At 40.2% G+C, this 21,032-nt stretch overlaps 1 protein-coding gene across 1 annotated transcript in view; it reads right to left on the bottom strand.

Moving 5' to 3' along the window:
- Positions 1–21,032, bottom strand: part of ADCY5 (adenylate cyclase 5) — a 222,157-nt gene that overhangs the window by 80,354 nt on the left and 120,771 nt on the right. Inside the window, exons 2-3 of the mRNA XM_054208141.1 lie at positions 11,247–11,396; positions 6,056–6,177 (exon numbers count right to left, since the gene is read on the bottom strand). Of these exons, the coding sequence (XP_054064116.1) occupies positions 6,056–6,177; positions 11,247–11,396 (272 nt within the window). The remainder of the gene's footprint in view (positions 1–6,055; positions 6,178–11,246; positions 11,397–21,032) is intronic.

The following is a 21,032-nucleotide window of genomic DNA, read 5'->3' as shown; positions in this document are numbered from 1 at the left end:
GAGTTCCCGTGCAGGTAAAATGCACTGCTGTCATTCGGGGAAAGGCGTGGGAAAATTGATCGTTTCCCTCCTACTCACTTTTCTCAGCCTACAGGCTCAATCAGAAGTTACAGCAATTAAATGCAAGGGGCCTCTGAACCCACATGAAACCCACACAGTTGCCCCCCACACCTGCAAAAATAACTTTCTACTGCTTGTGGGAATATGCCTCGAACGAAGAAAAGGAGGTAGAGAACTTGCCAAGACTTGATGCTGAGAAACAACCAATCGACCCATGAACACATTTTGGGAGGCGATTGAAGCTCATGGACTGGCAGGGAGAGCAGTACCAGGAAAAAAGACACGGATAAAACCTGCTCTTGCACTTTCTCCTGCTTCATGCTGCTCTTCCTCATCTTCAAACATAAACCATCAATTTTCATTCTGCCTGCCGCCACAAAAGGGGAGAAGACAAGGAAGAGATGGATTATACAGTAAATATTAAAAAAGTTACTGCTCCTGCTCTTTCCTGGCAATGAGGCCTTCCACAGAAATTAAAGCTACATAAACTTTGTCATAGATGAGAGATTTGGGGAATCTTTGAAAATAGCCATGGAAGAACTGTCAGAAATTTATACACACCATATTGTAGTTTTATTTATTAAAGATGTTAAAATTAATCTGGTTTCTGCTTAGCTTCACTAACCTCTCATGGAAAAGCATGAAAAGAGGATCGTGCGAGCTCCTAAACAAAACCAGCCCATTGGCGTAACTACTTCCAGAGGCAACCCCGCTGTCTGACCTGGGTTTGGGGTCATTAGAAACCCATTTAGCATTTCAAAAGGCACTGTTAGCAAGCCAGAAAAAACAGCCTCGTGCCTATACTCACCAACGAGAATATACCACTAAGCAGCGCATTGCTTTGGCAAGCCCCCGCATTAATACATCCCGTTACAGCTATATCCTGGGAACCCTCCTACTAGCTGCGATCAGAGCTCAGCTTTGAACTACTATTGATAAGCCCTTTAACACCAAGAAACACAAGACTAGGTGTCCCGAGTGAGAGGACAATGGAAAGACGGAGGAAAAAGATGTTTGCTTAGTTGAAATTTTCACAAATGTCACAGCACACAGTTACATAGCACCTTGCAATCTAAGAATTTAACACACTTCATAAGTAACTAATTAAGCGTCACAATGCGTATATGGTGAAGAGGTTAAGTTACCACGGTTGGTCTGAATATCCTGATACTCGGCACTCACAAGTGCAACTGTTTGGTCATTTTTAAGGGGAAAATTTTTGATGTTAGAACATAATTAAATCAGAAAACTAGTTAAAAATGTTTTTCATTTACAAAGCTCAAAGCAAATGGACTGTTTCATTTCTGCAGACGGTTTAGTTCAAGTTGTCAAGATGTTTGAAAAACTCTGAGACCAGGTTAATGTTGTTGAGTAAATGATTCATAGGAATCATGCGAAGGGGAGAAGAGAGGAAACCGTCACTTTCACCGTGCTTGGATGCCAGCCCTAAAATAAGCTTCTCAAACAGTCCATCAAAGGAATTTCAATGAGAAAGCCAACCTTTATCCCTTCACAGAGGACTTCAAACCTCCTTTTATAGCACAGAGATTACTATATTTGGCCAAACCTAGATAACATTAAAGCCTTTATCAGTGCTGTGAGATACTATAAATAGCAATAGTAAAGTAAAACATTTAAAATTCTGCCTGGGAAGCATGATAGATAAACACTATTATCTATGCGTATTTTAGGGTTTGTCTATCAGACATAATCTCATTCATGATAATGTGAACCAATTTAGTTACATAATTCACCTTGTTGTTTACCCAAAATTACTTGCATAGTCTTGGGAACTCCTTTCCTGATTGCATTTGACAATAGACTTTATATTTAACACACACATATGTGGGAAAGGTCAAATCACACTCTGAGATTCTGGATTTGTCGAATTTAATTCTCATTCAATAAATCAGGATGGGAACCAGTTTTGTTCTCTGTTAAAAGGTTCTGTTCATTTGCATCAAAACACAGTGTATTAACCCCAAACCTCTTCATCTTAGTTTCGTCATCACCCTAAATTCTTCAGAAGAACATAATCCTGAAGCAAATTTTGCTGCCAAAAAATGACAGGAAATTATATTTTCACTGTGGATAAATTAGACTCTGAACTTTACTTTCCATAACAATAAGCAGGAGATTATGAACTCATTCACAGGAAGGCCTGATAAGGCTTTAAAAAGATTTGCTTTTACCCATTCGGGTCAGAAAGATCACTGTATTTTGCATAAAAACATCGTCTTTCCCTGAATAGCGAGACAGCCCACCCTCTAAGACAAGTGTAACACAGTAAGAAATCCCACGGCAGAACTGCCCCTTATTAAAGGATCACAGCTGTGTTTTACAGACCTACTACTGGCACCTGAGGAAGTTGTCTTTTCTTCATAGGTTTTAAATTGACTTCTTTTTTCTTAAGAAAAAAAAGTGTGTAACCTTTTTAAAAAGAAAAAAAAGAAGCACGTAATCTAGTATCTAAAACTAAGCATATCACAGAAGAACTGGTCATTTAAAGACTCCTCAATTTAAAACAGAACACACACCCCCACCTCCCAGTAATTTCACATAATTTTAGAATAACATTTTCTGCTGGTGGAGTAGTTTGGGTTTGTTTTTTAATTAAAATTAGAGGTGGTCCCAAAAGCCCAGACCCAATCATCCCTGAAAATTAAAATGTTTAATCTTGTCTGGAACAGAATTTAGTAAACCACTTCTCCCACAGAAAATGTTAAACCAGGGTAAGCACAGGAGGCTGTGCTCCTACGCCTCCCCGGTTCAAAAGGCCAAAGTTAAACCTGGCTGGATTGAAATCTCCAGCATCAGTGAGGCTCATTATTTCCACATTGACTGTGAAATCGGTGAGCAACCTCACCCTGAAGATCCAGTAAAAGTTAAGATCTCAGGCTCCAGGCATCACGATGGCAATCAAACATTTAAATCAATAGCTAATGAAAATTCCCATCCATTATACTTCCATTTATAATCTCCCTTTTTAACTAATGCAGGAGGGAGGGAAAAGAGACTCGCTGGATGCAGCTGATGGAGGAGGGAAACCCGCACCTCTGTGCAGACACACAGACCTTCCCACTTCTATGAACTGCAGAGGAAATGCTCCTGCTCATAAATCATCAACAGGAAGCCAGATTCAATGGCTGGGCACAGCACCCTTGCACCGACTTCACATACTTCTCAATTGCCTTGACACAATAACCTTTAGCTCATAAAAACTTAGAGCTTACGACATTTTTGAATAGTGACAAAAACAAAACAAAATTGCTTGGAGCGTTCTCCTCTCAAAAGCCTCCCCTTGAGCATTTCCCCATGAAAAGCAAAGAGCATGCTTGCTTTTATTCAGCCAGTTCATTGATCCACATCATTGAGACATTACCCGCCCCCCACCAGTGTGTTTCTGTGTGCACGTAAATGCTTCAAAATCATCCACAGTCGTTCCCACTAGACGTGGTTTCAGTGCACCCAGGCAAGAGCAAAGGCTCCATGCTGAACTCCTGGTGTGAAATGAGTCATTTGTTCCAAATCATGTTTCCTTTTTTCAATATTCATACTTAGTTATTCATTTCCCTAAAGTACACGAAGATGAGCTGTTCCTAAGTTACTTTCTATTTGCTCTCAGCACATGTGCTATTTTATTCCTATTTCTTATCTCCCTTTTCCAGCCTTTTCCATGATCTAGTGGACTTTGGTTTAGGACCTCATAGGCACAGACAACAAAGTCCATACTTTGAGGAAGATAGCATTTAAGTTCTTTTGAGACCTCAGCCTCCCTTTGCACCAGTGACAGTCAGCACCTGCAAGGGCCTGATTCCTAAACACTCATTGCCACGATTAACAAAGTTAAAATTACTTTTAGGCTGCAAAAGATAATCTATTATGGAAATGTTCCTATTATTCAATAGATATGCAAGATGTGAAAATTAAGTGTTTGCAAGCTTCCTGTTAGCAACCCGTCAGGACAGTCCAAGGAACTGGTTGGTGCACATACCTATTTATGTATACGTTTCACCTTTTAAGTTACTTCACAGCCGTAACTGAAAAAACCGTTATCTCTTTCTATACTCTGGATCATGCGTCATTTTTTGTTGTATCTTTTGAGGTCTCCATGTCTCCATACCAGCCACTATGTTCAGGCTATTTTTTCCAATCATAATAATTCCATCAGATTCCCCTCTCCCTTCAAAGCCATTAATTTGTAAAGTCAGTTTATTATTGTTTATTTAGGTTTTGTTTATTTAGTGATATAGTTAAAATTTCAAATAAGTATCATTCTAAAGAGATAATCACTTTTACTAAGAATAGACTGTACCGAAAAACTTTCAAACCTGCAAATAATGACATATGGAAATTGATGTGGCAGACTGTAATACTGTACTGACTAGTCTCATGTCATGTCTAACGAATTGCATTGAGTTTGAATGTCAAGCTGACCTTTGAGTACTGGAAAAAAGCAATTTCTCTATTAAGAAAATTCACAAATGGCATCTATCACAAGAAATATATGCACCTTCTTGAACAAGCTCAGTGCCATTAAGGAAAAAATAAATGTAAAGACACAAAACCTAATCTAATCTACTGTAGCACATACTTTGCTGAGGACATTCTGGATGGCCTCTTCCCCTCACCTTCATCACCATATGTATATTCTTTATTTTTCATCACTGAACGATTATTGTCTTTGATATCTGATAATGTTTTTGTCTTCGGTATTGCTAGTGGATCTTTATCTGTTTACTGAGTCACAACCAAAATTACAAAGGGTTGAACTGAAGTCTATCCGTGCCAGCACACAGACTTGCCCTGATTTCAGTGAGTTTTATATCAGACACTACATTCAACAGTGAGCAACCTGCTCCCAGTTTTCTGCTTGCATATTACCTCCCCCTGCTATCCTCAATGCTAAGGAAATGCCTTCAAATGCTTCAGAATGTCATGTGGATTTCACTGCATCATCTCTTGGAGATTATGCAGGGTGCAGTATATTAGAGATGTAGGAAATCCACTTTTATTTGTTGAGCACCAAGTATCAGAAAACGTAATTCACCAACATACTTAAAGCTACGCAAGCAGTTTAGAGGAAAACCCCTTGTTGGAAGGGAAGATGGAGAGGGGAAGAAGGGAGCTCCCTGTCCCTAGTCCCTGTGTCTCAGTAGACGTATTCATAGACTGAGAGAGCCGTTACACATTTCCAGGACCTGGCTTAGCAGAGACATAAGCGATCCTCAAAGAGGTCCCATACAACAGCAGAGGTAAAATGCATCAAGATTAAGTTAAACTAAATTTTGTAGCTGCAGGCCATAAAGATATCGAGCAACTAAAGTACTACTTTATCGCCTCTTCCCTGGGAAGTGGACAGTAGTAACCTGTTGGTGTTCAGAAGCTCATAGGGCTGGACTATCCCAGCAACACAGACTGGGTTTGATTTTGCATGACTTGCCAGAGATTGGATATCAATTTCTTCTGCTCATCCAAGTAGACCAAGGAGCAACATGTCGCTGGGTGACTAAGCAGGTTCCAAGGCCTGTCACTAATGGATCCCCTGCTTGTAATTCCAAAGTGGCAGAGACTACTCCAGGCGATCTTAACCTCAGCTGGGCTCCGCCATTCACCCCATGGAAAGCATTGCCAATCTTTAACTTGCATCCCATCATGGCTTATCAGAAGGGCGACTGTGACTGTCCAAAAAATAGCCAAACCCAAGTATACCACCTTCTCAAAACCACCAAGACTCACTCTAGGAAAGGAAGAAAAAAAAAATATCTAAGGAAAGAGATCAGTTAAAGTTGCCTCTCAAAGGAAGATATTGCAGTAATGTGGTAATCCTCCTCCTGTCCCGTAAACAAACTTTCAAAAGTCAACTGGTGACACTTTAGCATCTTTACACTTATTGTGAATTATGTGTTGCTATCATCTTTGTCCCTGGGTGTTAAGTGCCAAGCACTGGGAGGGTCCTCCACCCAGCAGCTGGGAGACAGGCTGCTGTTCTTACCTGACATTGTCATGCTTCTGGATGTAGATCTTATGAAACATCATATCTTCCTGTTTGGCATTAATGTCAGCTTTCATCTCCATGGCAACATGTCGAGGAAGTACAGAGAGCAGGAGACGCTCCTGTGGAGTCAGACAGATGAACCAATTAAAACACCTGCTGCCCAGTTAACAAACACACTTTGCTCCTTAGTGGGGAGAAATGAGTCATCAGTTTGGTGAGAGATGAGTACAACCAAGGGAAACAGTCTCCATGAACCCAGCAGCTGATCCCCCAACAAGTCATATGCAATTCTATCCCAACCCCACAGTAAGAATTCAATGATTTTAGAAGAAAAATTATGATTTTTCACCCCAGTTGCACTGGGCTTGTGATTCATGGTTGCCAATTCTTGCAAATGAAGGAGCCGTGTAACTCAAGAAGTGCCCATGCACCATTCTTGGAAGGACTCCGATAAACGATACTGTCTGACCTCCCACACAGCCTCTCCACACCACCATGAAGCCCTCCTTCACATAACAGCAGAGGACTGATACCCTCGGGCACCATTTAAAATTCCTTCCTTTCCTATCTAATCATCTAAGCACATTCCCCCAACAGGCACAAACCTGTTCTTAGCAGCCAAAAAGTCAATAGGAAAGCCCCGACAAAACTGCATGAAAAGTTAGCCCAACTATACAATGCAGCATTATACTTCTACACTTAAAACCGCTATTAGTGCCCAACTGCATTAAAACCTGCAAACCCACGCGCTCACCTACAAGAGTACTTTCGATAACCACCTCTGTCATCAACAATTCACAGCTCTCCACCCTCACCTGGCACTTTTATTTATTGATAATAGCTTTAGTGTGACTTTCATAACATTACTTCATAAGCTGTTCCGTATATAGTTTTGCATGCTAGGCAAAAATTAGTTACATAACAAAATGATGACTTTCTGCTAATTTTCCTAAAAACTCACACAAAAGCCTGTGCTTGTTATTATTCTAAATTTGGTGGCAATTTCATGCAGAGGCTATAGAATTTAAATCTGCAGGTACTATGTGCCCCAGGGATGCATTTGTGTATTTCAGGCATCACACCTGAGAAATTCTGCCCAGACCTTCAGTTTATTCCCACTCGCACCCCTTGCAGTTCAAAAGAAGTTTTTGCTACGGCTGAAGAAGGTGGGGAACATCTCCTCTGGCATCAGCCCCACTGCAGTCCAACCTGATGGCAGTGCTCTGGAATAGCTGAAGAATCCCAAAAATTGTGCCGCTCTTGTCTTCGTTATTTTTCTTTCCCTACAGTGAACAGGGGGAAGAAAAGGGCCTTCCTTCCTGATGACACAGCCACAATGTGGCATAAACAAAGGTCCCTAACCTTATCTAACAGCTCATTAATTCTCAACAACACAGGGAACAGTAGGGCTCAAACGCAGTCCTGACTCAGAGGGGTCAGCAATCCTCTACTAATTACTCACGTCACCAAACCTCTTGCCCATACTGCAGTTATAGACACATTCCTGGTTTCTAATTCCTAGTTTTACCTGAAAGTTTCCCATTTATTTCTTCCTCTAAGGAGAGAGAGGAACTTTGGGGGAACCAGAGGAAGATGAATTCACTGCAAACATGCTCAGCATACACCGAGACATTTTATAGTCTGCGGCACTGACCAGTATTTCCTTTTTTTTTTCCCCTTCAATGTGTGCCTTAAAGAGATTGATTCTTGCCTCTGGTCCCTGAAGAGGTAGTAATAACACAGAAAAGGACGTGTTGGAGGGATTTCTATCTCCTCTGCTCAAAACTGCAGCAGTCCTGACAAGATACTTGTTTGTTAAAGTACTCTCACCTTCACTAGCATACTGCAGGTGCTAACGGTTATATATCCAAATTGTTTTTTAAAAAAGATCATGAATCATGCACGTGTCCTCAGGCTTCTGCCAGCTATCAGCAGACTCCTTGAGCGCAAAAGCACAACACGTTTGTATGCTTTCCAGAGTAACTGGTGTATATGCTGTTGTCATTTGCATATTATAATAGGCATCCTCGAATGTGTGAAAGCTGCTATTTTACATGTGATTTTACACATCCTCTAAATAACTTGGAGCATTCAGGGCACCCACAGGTTTGGAACATTCCCTGTAGGCACATAAATGTGGAAGGATGCTTTTTTTACTTGCTTGCAAAACAGGGACACGTTGAGGGAACCGAGTTTCTCTTACTAGAACTCCAAGAGATTTCCACATACATTTTTGGGTAATTTTTGCTTGAGAGACCCCATCCCTACTCTTCTGACACCATAGGCACTTGCCAGATTAAATCACCAATATTTTCAAGACACTTGAGATCTTCAGGAGTGAACTAACACCACTCTAAACTATCACCAACTGAGGAATAAGATAGACTTGTCAAGTGAAACAAATGCGTATAGCACAACATCCCTTCATGCAGTAATTAATTAGGAAGTTGAGCCATGTTACAAAGTTAAGCATTATCTTTATTCTGTTTGTTGGGAGTGTCACCATCACTGAAAATAACCTCCGAAGCTAACAGGAGAAAGCTGTAACAAGTGCCTTTGTGTAGCACAAGCCGTTAAAAGACATTCCAAACAACAAAATCCCTATGTTTTATTTCAAATGGAGCACAGAAATTAAAGTCTCCACTTGAGTACAATTTTCATTTTGCTATAATGACTAGAAAGTACTGCAGCCCTCACTGTAAAATCACTTCTTATGCACCAGCGAGGTGACTGGGATTGCTGTTTTACAAGTATAACAAGGCAGCAGTCTGACCTGATAAAAAAAGAAAGAGCAAATTCATATATAATTCTCACTTCAAAATAAGATGCAAGTATAGTTCCACTGAATTATACATTAAACAAATGCATCCCGAGGAGCACTAGTCTCTAGAATAGGCACAGATGAAAGAGTACAATACAGATCTACTTTGTTTACATATGTACACATAGATATATGTATATGTGGGCACACACTTCCCTACGATGACTCTCTACTACATAGGAATTTTAACTATTTACGTCATACTCTCCCAAGATGACCTCAAAGCACTACAAACATTTAATGTCATACAACTATCCATTTCTCCTCAGGTTTAATAACACATGTTTCACCACAAGTTAAGTGATACCGAGATGAAAAAGAGGAGAGAACATCTCTTCAGAGACAAAAGACAAATAATGCTAGAAGTAAAACTGTGCAGTCCTGATAACCCATCTCTTACTCAAATCCTAAGTGTTTGCTCAGTACAGATTGCGGAGAACATCTATTTTTTCATCCAAGAGTATTGTATTCTGGGCAAGCAACAGTGATTCCTGTTACAGCTCTGCCGTAGGTTATCTCAAATAATGGAATCACAAGAAGTCTCTCTTCTCCATTGGACATTCTGGATTATTTACTTTCTTGCTAATTTTGGGTGCTGGTAGATAGTTAATAAAGGAAGATACACATTCCTTTGCCAGAGATAATCTGCCTGCCTTGAACACAGAATGGCACACAGAAGCACCATCAGATCTCCAGAAACAGGGAAGCAACGATAAGCGTGTTGGGCTGTGCAGCTGCCTTTCCCCCCACCCCTGTTTGGAGGCTGGCTCTCCCAGACGTGGGTTGAGCTGCCCTTATTTGTGTCTGCTGTCACCTCAAGATTATCTCAATGCATTATGCATAGGGATGCATCCGAACTGAACCTGGAGATCAATGTCAGCACAGGCTGTAGCAGAAAATAATCTTATTAGAAGTGCCCAGCTTCCAGGACCCACAATTACTGCTGGAAGTACTGGAGTGCACTTCTAAGTGACTGCCTTTGACCAATGTTTTTCTGATGTCCTGGCTTTTTTCTGTATGGTACTTTCTGGGGAGGGGGAGAAGAAAAAGGCATAAAGCTAGGGCACCTGTCAGGGCTTTTTTCGTGAACTACTTCTGACACAGAAGCTCCTAAATCCAGAACAGCACAACCATTTGAGCCATGCTGCTACGGCAGTCTCTCAGCAGGGAGGACAGAGCTGTCACCAGTAAGTGAAAGGAGGTGCTCTCCTGGCTCAATCCTTTCCTCCATTTCAAGGTGTGGAAGGAGGAGCGGCTGCTTGTTTCATCTTTCTGAGACTACATTTGTTACAAAGGAAGAGGGAGCGTTGAGTGTGAATCTTTTCTTCATACATATACTATCAAAATAAAGCATGTGTACACGTTATTTTACAGTAAGGCTTAAACAGCAAGTATGTCAGCCAGAAGTACCTTATGAAACACTGCCAAAAGACAAATCCATAGATGCAGATGGGCTGAGACATGAGTGAAAATTAAGCTGTGTTGCCACAGAGATGCAAAGACACTCCAGTTGATTCATTCCCCTGACCTCTTCCCCAAACGCACAACCAAGCTCTGAGATACCTCCCAAGGGAAGAGTGGAAGCCCCGTTTCATGACACTGGACAGACCACTACGAGATGTACTGCAGGGCAGAGATATGTGTTAGCAAGGGAATAGTCAAGTTGCCTAGGTCAAGGTCTGTTGTATCTGTCAAGGCCTTTGTATCTAATTCTGAGGACACATGAGATTCGTTGCAAGAGAACCCACAAATGAATTAGGGGACTGGATATGTTTGGTACCCTTGACAACTAGGCTGCATGCTGGCAGCAACAGGTCTTTTTATAGCAAAAAACATTGAAGTTGGTGATGAATCTTATTTTTTGAACAAATACAATTCACTCGAGGCCTATAAGGTATACAGAGGTGCGCAAGCAGCTATGTACCAAAGGTAGGAACCTTTGGGAAAGGCAGTTTCTGAACCTGCCTTACAGCTACCTGTTGGCAGTGGCTTTGCTGACAAACACACCACGCTTTGACCTGACAAAGAGAGTCAACCTGAAGCCTGTGTGTTGCATCTGCATTCAACACGTGGCTTCAATGATGGGTGCAAAAAACCTATGTAGAGTCTCTGCGTACTGCGTAATTTTAATCCCCAGAGCATAGACCACAGGATGTGTTGATGTCTGCAGGGAAGTCCCTCAGGGTATTGGGGAAGAAATCCTCCCCTGAGGTCTCTTTCAAACCTTTAAAAATCCTGCCCTCTACCATTATGTTTGCTTGGATTAGTTGGGGAGCAAGAGGCCTGCAAATCCCACCCAACAAGAACAATTTGCATGCTAATTCTGCTTCAGCAACTTCATTTTTTATTTCCCACTGTTGCTCTTACCTGCTGCTGGTTTTCCCTTTGAGAATGCAGCCTGGCTTGTATGCATTCCCTGGTCTCCTGGAAAGCCTGTCTTTGGGACACCTCTGCTGGGTAATGGGTACACACGCCTACAATGTTTGTACAGGAGAAGATGAGAACGTTGGAGACCAGCTGCAACAAAAGAAAAAAAAAAGAAAAATATTTGGTTACACTTTGGAAACCTGCCATCAGTAACAAAGCACCACCCAGAACCCCCTTCCACGACTCCTTAATCCAAGTCACGCTTAAACCTTAAGCTCTTAATTCCAGTGTATTTTACCTCTCTAGTCTTTAAAATATAAAAATTCCATATATAGCCTCAAATATATGTTCTTAACACTGTGTATTACTTCACTGGTTAAAAATACAATTCCACTTGCTAATTCTGTAATCTTGCTTTTGGTAATCCAGTATCTTGGAACTACTGCGACAAAAATCTATCTAAAAGTGCACCGTTGTTCTGTCAGCTAAGAGTCAGCTGTGCAGACAGATCTGAGAGAGGAACACAAATATTTCCATGTTTGTGTACCTACATATCTGGCTTGAAAACATATCAAAGATACATCAAACCATTATTTTGAAATAGTGCTTAAAATACTGAAGGCAAAATGTTGGTATCCACATGGCTTACGAAATATTTTTTTTAGTCTAGTTCCAACTCAAAATTTTATGTTACTAGATAAAAAAAATACATTTTTTACATTTCTGTGAACATGACTACAGAAAGAGTTGTTAAGTCTGAAGCATATTTGGACTGGACAAGCATAAAGGAAAAGCTACATCGCTCTTCTGCTTCCACGTGGGTTATGTTTTGTAAGGAAGCAGTCACATAACTTTTGCTGAAAACTAGCGTTGCAATCTATTATTTCCCAACCATTTTTTAATAAAAAGGAAAAAAATATATCCATGCCCATTGGTGGTATTTGGTTCATGAAAAATGTTCAAAACTGCTTCTGATGGTATCGTGTAAATATTTCCCGTGACAGAGGTCAGTCACAGTATAACTTTTTGAGAGTTGCACAAGCTGTACTGGATCTCCCTTTGAGGATAGACTTATTTGAAACACCTCTCTTCTCTTCTTGGGGGAAAGACTGTCAGACCTGCAAGATTCTGAAAAACACATATCTTTGATCTATTCCCTCATGAGTCTAAATATACCCTTCGACTTTATTAGTTTTTTACTGCAGAAAAAAAAAAAAGTAGCTTCCAGACCAGCCCATTCCCTGAAAATACAAGGCCAGGCTCTGAAAGGCTCGAGCCCTGAGCTCACAGGGGGTGCTCAGGATTCCCCAGTCCAACTTGGTCACTGTGCAGGAGAGAGGAGCCGCCCCTGCATCAAACATGGACCCACATCTCCAAGAGTAACAACCTCTCCAAGAAACCCCACTGGGATTACTCTAACTCTTTGACTACATCCACGGACTAAGGACAACAACAATTATTTTATTAACAACTCTGCCTTGAAACAGGATTTAGGCAGAAAAACCTCATCTTTCAGCACAAAATAAGCAATACCTTAAGCCACACCCAGCTGAGGGACTTCTCCTCTCTGTGGACGGCTGCCAGTAGATGGCAACACTCCAACTTTCCAAGCTCCTGCATCAAAGTGCTGCAATTTGGGCTATGGCCCCGCAGTGAATTCCCACACTTACCTATCATACATACTACAATACAATAACCTGCAGTTTATAGATACCTATTGGTAATTATCATCACTGCCAGCTATATGTATTTGCAGATAACTAGTTTCCAAGGAGGAAGCTATTCCCATCCCGTATAGATTGTCCGAAGTATCCAAACTTCGGACAGAGACGGATAGGGCTATCGAAGGTGCAAGTCATTCCTGTCAACGTGAACTAAGCCCTGATCCTAAACTTACACATTCCCTTCACAATTATATTCTCATTCAGCTCTTGCTAAGGTTGTCTGGATCCTGCCTGATCCAAGGTCCTCCTTCTCTCCCCATATCTGATCAGATACCAGCGAACTTCCACCCAGATCCTGCCCAGTTACCCTAACCCAGTGCTGCATCCAGTGGGCATTTGATGGTATTTTTTGCTGACAATGATAATTTTTAAGGATGCAAAATCCCCCCATAGTATTAAAAAAAACCCCACTAGTGCTTATTACAATGCAGAAACATCATAAAAAGAGAGCAGAAATAGTTTTCCTAGGAGTTACTCTGAGTCCTGCTCCATGGCTGCACTGTTTGCAACTCACGGCCCATGAACAACACTTCTATGAGTTCAATACTGTTACTATGGGCTCAATACCGTTATTATGGGCTCAAAGGGGTTCACACTAAATAGCATCTTTTGGATGGCCAGATTACAGCAAGACTCCCAGATCCTCTCTATTCAAGCTATTCAGTTGTGTGGTAAGTGGAAAATTTGCCAGGGCATATAAAACAGCATAAGGCACACATCATATATCTCTAAAATGGATAAAACTGCAAGCACAGAGGATTTTAAGGAAATATGCAGTTTTATTTTTTTATCCCAAGAATCTGAGACTTCATTTCACTTACAGTCAATAGCGCAAACCCAAAACAAACTCCTCAAAATAGTGACTCAATTCTTGCACCAAGAACAGGAGACAACCTGTGGTTTAGATGGCAGGCAACACATCAGAAGTTAACAGAGCAGAAAGAAGGCGCACCTTAGTCCTGAAAACAAGCTTCTTTTGGGCTATATGTGGGTGCTAACAAAAAGTCCCCCCAGTGGGGCCCACCCATGTAGATCCCATTGTCGTGATGATGCCTTAAATAGCCAAGCTGTACAGTTCAAGGTATGCGATTCATATTATGCATCGAGACCAACATTGTCAAAGGGGAGTATAAAAAACATCATCAGACTTGACATTATTGGTAACGTTCGTGGAACACAAAGCAATATAACTTTTCAGCACTCACTAACGTCATTTTACACAAACCCAAGGGACTTCGCAGACTGATTTACAAGACAGACTCAGATGACCATGCTTCATCAAGTAGGAATAAAAACTATATTGCGATGTATTTTTTAAGTAGCAGGGGACAGACATCCATATTTATTCTGTTAAGTAGAAGCTCATTTAATTCACAGTATGGCATCTTCGCAACACCGTGAAACATAAGGGGAGAAATTACAGTGTAATGTTGAAAGATCTGCAGAGATTTAAAACTCAAGCTCCTACTATTTGCAGCAACACTTGTTATGTGAGCAAAAGCATTTTGCTCAATATCTGCTCACAGTCATTTTCTTCAGAGATGTTTTAAAATATATTAAAGCAAAAAAAAAAAAAGCAAAAAGCTTTCTAATCTCTTTTTTTTTTTTTTGCAGTTCTCTATCTTAATAAAATAAATTTATATCCTGTTTGCCAAACGGTACTACTTGCTTATCAGCTTCCTTGCCATTTTGCTATGGTAACCAGCTTCAGTCCCAGGAGGAAAGATAGATATGTAGATATTAAAAAACTGATTCCCTAAAGCTTTATGGCCTGAAAAGTAAAAACGTATTATGGCAACTATTTCAGACAATCTGTGCTTGAAGAGCTGTTTAAGGCAATGAGAAAATATAGTTGTCTATTTTGTAGTTGATTTCCTTCCCCTGCCTAGCTAGAGATTTAGACTAAGAAGATTTCTATCCTTTTGATTTTAGAAACTAATAGTTTATAAAAGACTATTTTGCTTACATATAACTCCTAGATAAGTTATTAAACCTGCCTGCAGTATTGCCATATTTGAGCATTTCATAAACTAATACGTTTACTCTTACAGCATCCGCATGTGGCCGAGAAATGCTATTGTCCTGATGTTACGAAGGCAGAGTTCTTTAAAGGTAATTCATTACCAAAGAAAAAACTATATACCATGAGGCGTTTTCAAAAACCACCATGACTTCTTAGTGCTACTGAAATAATAGATCACTCAGTCTCAAACAAAACAGACCAGACAGTTTCTAGTCACTTTGATTTCATCGCACAAACAGAGCACTACAATGCTTTTGTTGAATCTCTCGCAGGAAACTGTTTTCAATATTTTTTCCCTTGGTGACTAAAGGAAAAAAAAGAGAAAGATGGAAACAGTTTAGTTCCACGTGTTCTAGGAGTTATGAAAACCTGGTATTACAAAATCAAAATTGAGAGCTAAATTTGGCCTGACACTATTGTTACCAAATTGATGTTTTGGGCGTTTCAAGCCAGGCTGAGGAAGAAGAGGGATGGCTCAGTGACCAGGGGAGAGCCTCCAGACCACCACAAACAGAAAAAGTATCAGCTTGCATCAATATTGCCATGCTTCTCCCTGCTGTGTTTCTATTCGATTATTCTTCAAACACCAGATGCTATTCAATATGTAATTAAGAGACAACAAGCTTAAGAGGAATAGCATCAAGATAAATTTTGCTAGTTCCCTACCTCTGCCAGAGCAAACAAGGTTGGCTACTGACATGAGAAGGTGGGCCATATTCTTCAGAATATCACTGCTTATTATAAAAATCACAGCTTCTGCTTTTTTGCCAAGTTATTCTGCTTTCGTCCACTTCTCTTGCAGAGGCTCAGAGCTATTTCTGTTCTGAGATGATAGCACTAGGCTGTTCCCTGTTAGTTTCCAACAACACTAAGCGGTATTTTGTTCTTCTATTTATTTTTCATTTAAATCAAAATACTGTTTTGATGTTTTCATAAAGCCCCATTTTGAAAACAACTACATCTCAAGCTTTTACTGTGGGGCACTAAAATTGTCACAAGGAGAAGAAAAGCACATACATGGGGATTAAAAAGTCATGCAAAACAATCTAGAGCAAACAACAAACTATGTATCCCTTCTTTCCAGAGAGTGACACTGCTCTGCCTCTGCTTTCCAGCTCTTGTGATACTCATCCAGTAGCAAAGTTTTTCTTAAATAGATCAGCAGTGCAACAGCTAGGTTAAAAACAGGTAACAACTAAGTTTTTAGACTACATTTCATAGTGGTTGTATACTGAATTGACAAATGGGTCCGATTATTAATTGCAGGGGCAGACACTGAAATTAGCTTTATTTTTTAGAGTTCCTTTTTTTAACCATGAAAAAAAATTTATCAAATCTTTAATACTTATCAGAAACAATGTAAGAACACAAATATGATGGACTACAAAAGCTGTAACTATCCAAGGTATTTCTACAGCACCTATGCATGCAGTCCTGAATTGGAAGTATGGATGAATTCTAAAGATAAAAAGCACAAACATTATAAAAGTGTTGTTGTTTCAAGGTATAGCTGGTGTTGTTTTTTAAACACTTTCCCTGAACGGCAATTAACCCTCTATTGCCTCTTTACATACTACTATCTAATAAAAGAATTGGAGCAGCTACAGAGCCAAAGGCATAATGAAAATTAAAATGAAAGACAACATCAGCTGGCTCCAAGATCAAATTACTCATGTATTTGTGCTGTATATACAACAACATCTTTCATTTCCCAGAGCTACAACTAGCAGAGTGCTAAGATAGTAAAAAATTGTGGATTATGCTAGAAAGATAATCAAAGTCATATACTCTTCTCCCAGTGTTTGGCCTGTAAAGAACAGGATAAGTACTAGTGAAGAAATTAGTTTTTTATTTTATATGTGACAAGTACTTTTACTGAGTCCTTGAAATAACTGCAACAACAACAGATTACATCAATACACCAGAGTCTAAGAACAAATTTTCTGAAGTTGCTATATGGTGCCTTCCCTCTTTCATTCTGCTGCCTCTGCGCAGCAACCACCTACTTGGATCTGGAGCAGAACGGAAAACTGGCTACAGCCACTATCTTCCAAAGACTTCTCTACGTGCACTTTATGCACATGAGTACTGCTACTGAAGCCAGCTCTGAAAATTTAAATGCTTCCCTAAGTCATAGTATAATTTAACGATCCCAAAGTAGCAGAATTTATGAGAGAGAGATGGTCTAGACACACAGCAAATCTCTTCAGTTGACGTTGAGAACAAAAAAATTCTTTGCAAAACACTTCTGAAACTTTTTTGCATATTCCTCTATTTGAGAAGCCAACAAGGAGCAAAAGCTGTCTATTTTAATCTTTCAACTAGATTCTATATTCAGCATAAAGTTACTTGCTGAAGAGAGAAGCAGTGGTATTTTGGCTGAAAACGCTAAAAGAACCCTTACGCCACTTGTGAATGTCTCTGTTCAAGAATAACAGTCAGTAAAAACACTCCACTGAAGCTATCCATTCTGTGTATTTCAGTGACCGTCTCACCTTTACAGCCCTGATATATGTTGATCTCTCAGATGTGATGCTCTGTTCTCCCAGGGAAAGCCTAACAAGTATTTTGTCCCACATAAATTCATTCTTTCTGTAGAATAAAAAATTCTTATCTAATTTACCTTTTAAATACGTAGTTGCAGGTAGAGACATAATACACTACACCCTCCATCCAGAGCAAAAATTTAAAGCTTTTTATATTTTTAAATTTTTCCAGTTGTTTCAGGGGACATCAAAATGTTTGGTGCTACTTTCTTAATTTTAATGCCTCTCACCTTATTCTATACAATGTTTTAATTCATTTACTGATTTCTGTAATTGCAAACCTTCTGTGCATTCTTTCTCATCATATTGTTATTATCATACAGAATACAGTATTTATGATTTGAGTTTTTCTATAATTAAAACCTTTAAATCCTGATTTTATTGAAGAACAAAACATTATCCATACAGATGTATTTTTAGTAAGCATCTCAAGATGAAACATTCCTACATGAAACTGATAAATTCTACTTCCCCATCACTGTTTTATTAATTAATTAATTAATTAATTTTTCTACTAGGATTTCAGTAAGACCCTATTTTCTTTGGTTACTGAACGATAAGGTTAAGAATATACTGTCCTGACCAAATCTCGGCGTAGCACCAGCTAAAAGAAGTATTTCTGTCTAAATTTTCCTGGAACTCTATCATGATCCCAGCAGAGCACCCTCTGAATGGTGGCACAGCCTGGTGGGGAATAAGTGCTGCCCTCTGCTAGCAATAAAATAGTTGGGAAGGAGATTCCTGGGTCCCATTGTCCATCCTCACTGAATCTCTGTGGCAACCAAGTTTCTGTGCATCTTCACACTTAACATACTTTACGAGCTACAAATCAGCGCTGGTTTTCATGTGAGGATGCTTGCTGGTGGACCTGACAAAAGGAGCTGACAGCCTGTGGCTAAGCGGGTGAGGCAGCTGTGTGGGAAGCTGCCACTCAAGGGTAAACATCCCACGGTCCTTGGATGCAAGAGCAGACCCTGAAAAACTTAGGGGAAGGCTTCTCCCACTGAAACAGGGACATTTCCACTTTCCCTTCTCCAGTTAACAATTCAAACCCTGCTTTATTATTTAAATTATCACCTCTTAAGTCTTTGCAACCGAGCTGTCTCCTTCAACTCCAATGGCTTCTTGTCTTCAAAGATGGCACACCAGCCAGATGCCTCTCCTCATAATGTACAGCACAGAGAGCTGCGCACAAGCTGCAAGTTTGTCAATTTTCAAATCCGCTGGGGCAGCCTCCAGGAGGAACAACGTGCTAGAAATGGAGGCTGGGGGATTGCCACAGCTCTCATGAGCAATCCTGCACAGTGGGTTAGCTGTGGCACATTTAACACTCCAGCTCATTTAACCTGACCCTAGTGAAAACACACGCATACCATGAGGGAATTCATCCCCCTGGAAGTGTGTCTGTTTCTGATCCATAGAGGTACCTATGTGTCAAAGAGTTCAGCAACCAAATACAATCTTCCTGAAATAAAAGCTCTTCAAACAGGACTTCAAACATTAGGTACATCTCTTTGAGGTCACAAAAGCGGAGGAAAGCTCCTAGTCTTTCTGTGCATGACTCACAGTAAACATCTTCATACACAAAGTATGTCAAGAGAATTTTGACAACTCTACAAAATTTGCCCAGATGCGTGATAGATTAGGCAATTTAGACAATGACTTTAGTTAAGAAAATTAAGTAAAGCTCTGATATTCCGGCGAAAGCAGTGTTTCTGCAAATGATTGTAAGCACATTTGAGTTTGGGTTGTCTTCAAGCCAGTCCCACCTGCCCATGTGCTCCCAAGGTGGAAGGAGCTGTTCAGATAAGAAGATACCTTAGGTGTTAATTTAAAAGGTGCTAATAGAAAACATTGTAATTGAATAGAAATTGTATTAAGGAGTCTGGATATGCTTTCAAAATTCTCCACAACACCTCAGAAGCTAAAGGAAGCTGTAATCAATGAGGAGAAAGGTCGAGAAATGTGCTTGATTGATCTTTTATGTCCTATTTCCTTCCCTATCTGGTGGAAGGGATGTGAGGGAAGGAAGCCAAATGCTTAGGTTTTCTATCAGGCCCTCTTAAAATTAGTCCACTACACTGAAGCACACACGAAACTCCATTTAATATATGCTAACTAACTCAACAAGCAAATACATATGCTGGTTTGACCCATGATGGGAGCAGGATGTTATTTACTTTGCATTTCAGGTTGTGTCTGGCAGCCACTGTTTACCTACATGTTCTCGGCAGAAGAAACCTCTGCATCCCATCCCGCAGGATCCCAGTTCTTCACAGTCACCTCCACAGCTGCCACTACCTGCCCTCTCCATCCTCCTGGCAAGGGATGCTCTGCCTTTCCCAACAGCCTTCATGCTGCTGACAAACACGCTTCACAGAGAAGTGCATTCCCAAGACCTGTAGTTGCTTTCAATGGCTATGGGAAAAATATCTGTACTAAATAAGCAATAAGATCAACAGCCCTCTTCTGCATCCCTATCACAGTGCACCCTGGTCCTCAGTGTTTCTGGGAATATTTCTGGGGGCCCTGGACTCAGATACAGGCAGTGCATCACCCCTTATCTTCCATAGTCATTTAAACACAGGCATCACCTCCAGGTCACTGGGAAAACAAAAATATTTATCTAGTTACATGAAAGTCTTATTTATCTGGGAAAAATGAATGTTCTCCAATTGCTCAGCAGGCAGAAACGAGTGCCCTAAATATGGTCTGTAAGATATAAAAATGGTTATTTCCCAAGCATTTAGAAAGTGTGTTTTTGGGAGGTGGTGAGTTAGGTTAGTTTTGTTTGCTTGTGTGGGAAGAAATGTAAAATTGGAGAAGGAATGGAATACAGATGGATTTTTTGGTTTTGATTTTAAGAAGACCTCCTTTCTTCTTCTTTTGCTAGATTTCAAATCAAGCTGGGGCAGCTTGCCCACAAGCTATGCTCCTTCCTATTAACATCCCTATCCCAACATATATTTTTAATAAAAAAAACTTACCAAGCATCATCAGCAAAGTTTGAACTCTTGAACTGAAGCATTGGCTTGTACAAGATGAGGTGAAGGAGCAGCATTTGTAGCAGACAGCAAAGACTGTGCACAGCCACCATTAATATAGAAGTCAATCTATAAGGGATCTGACTGGATCACAACTGAATGCTCTCCTTTAAAAGCTGATATGCAGTTTTGCCAGCTATTACAGTAAACTAAGCTCACTTCTGAATGAGAGAGGTTGCACTGAAGTCCGAGATTCGTTATCGTATCTTATGGTCTGGCTGCTTGAGCAGTTGAGCATACTGATCTCTTAAAGAGATTTGGTTTCAACAACACAACAACTATCAGCAGGCAAATTCCCAACCAAATTTTAACTGAGCACAACGGATAGCTTGAAGGCTCATTCCTTGGCCTTCAGCTTTGTCATACTGAATTTCAAAGGTCTACAGTAATACAATAAAGATTTTATAGAGAAGCTCTAAGAGACTCTTCAGAATTGTTTACAAAGACAA

Source organism: Rissa tridactyla, chromosome 7, assembly GCF_028500815.1.
Source record: "Rissa tridactyla isolate bRisTri1 chromosome 7, bRisTri1.patW.cur.20221130, whole genome shotgun sequence".
NCBI lineage: Eukaryota > Metazoa > Chordata > Aves > Charadriiformes > Laridae > Rissa > Rissa tridactyla.
Note: the sequence above shows the minus strand (reverse complement) of the source record. Positions and strands in the feature narration are given on the sequence as shown.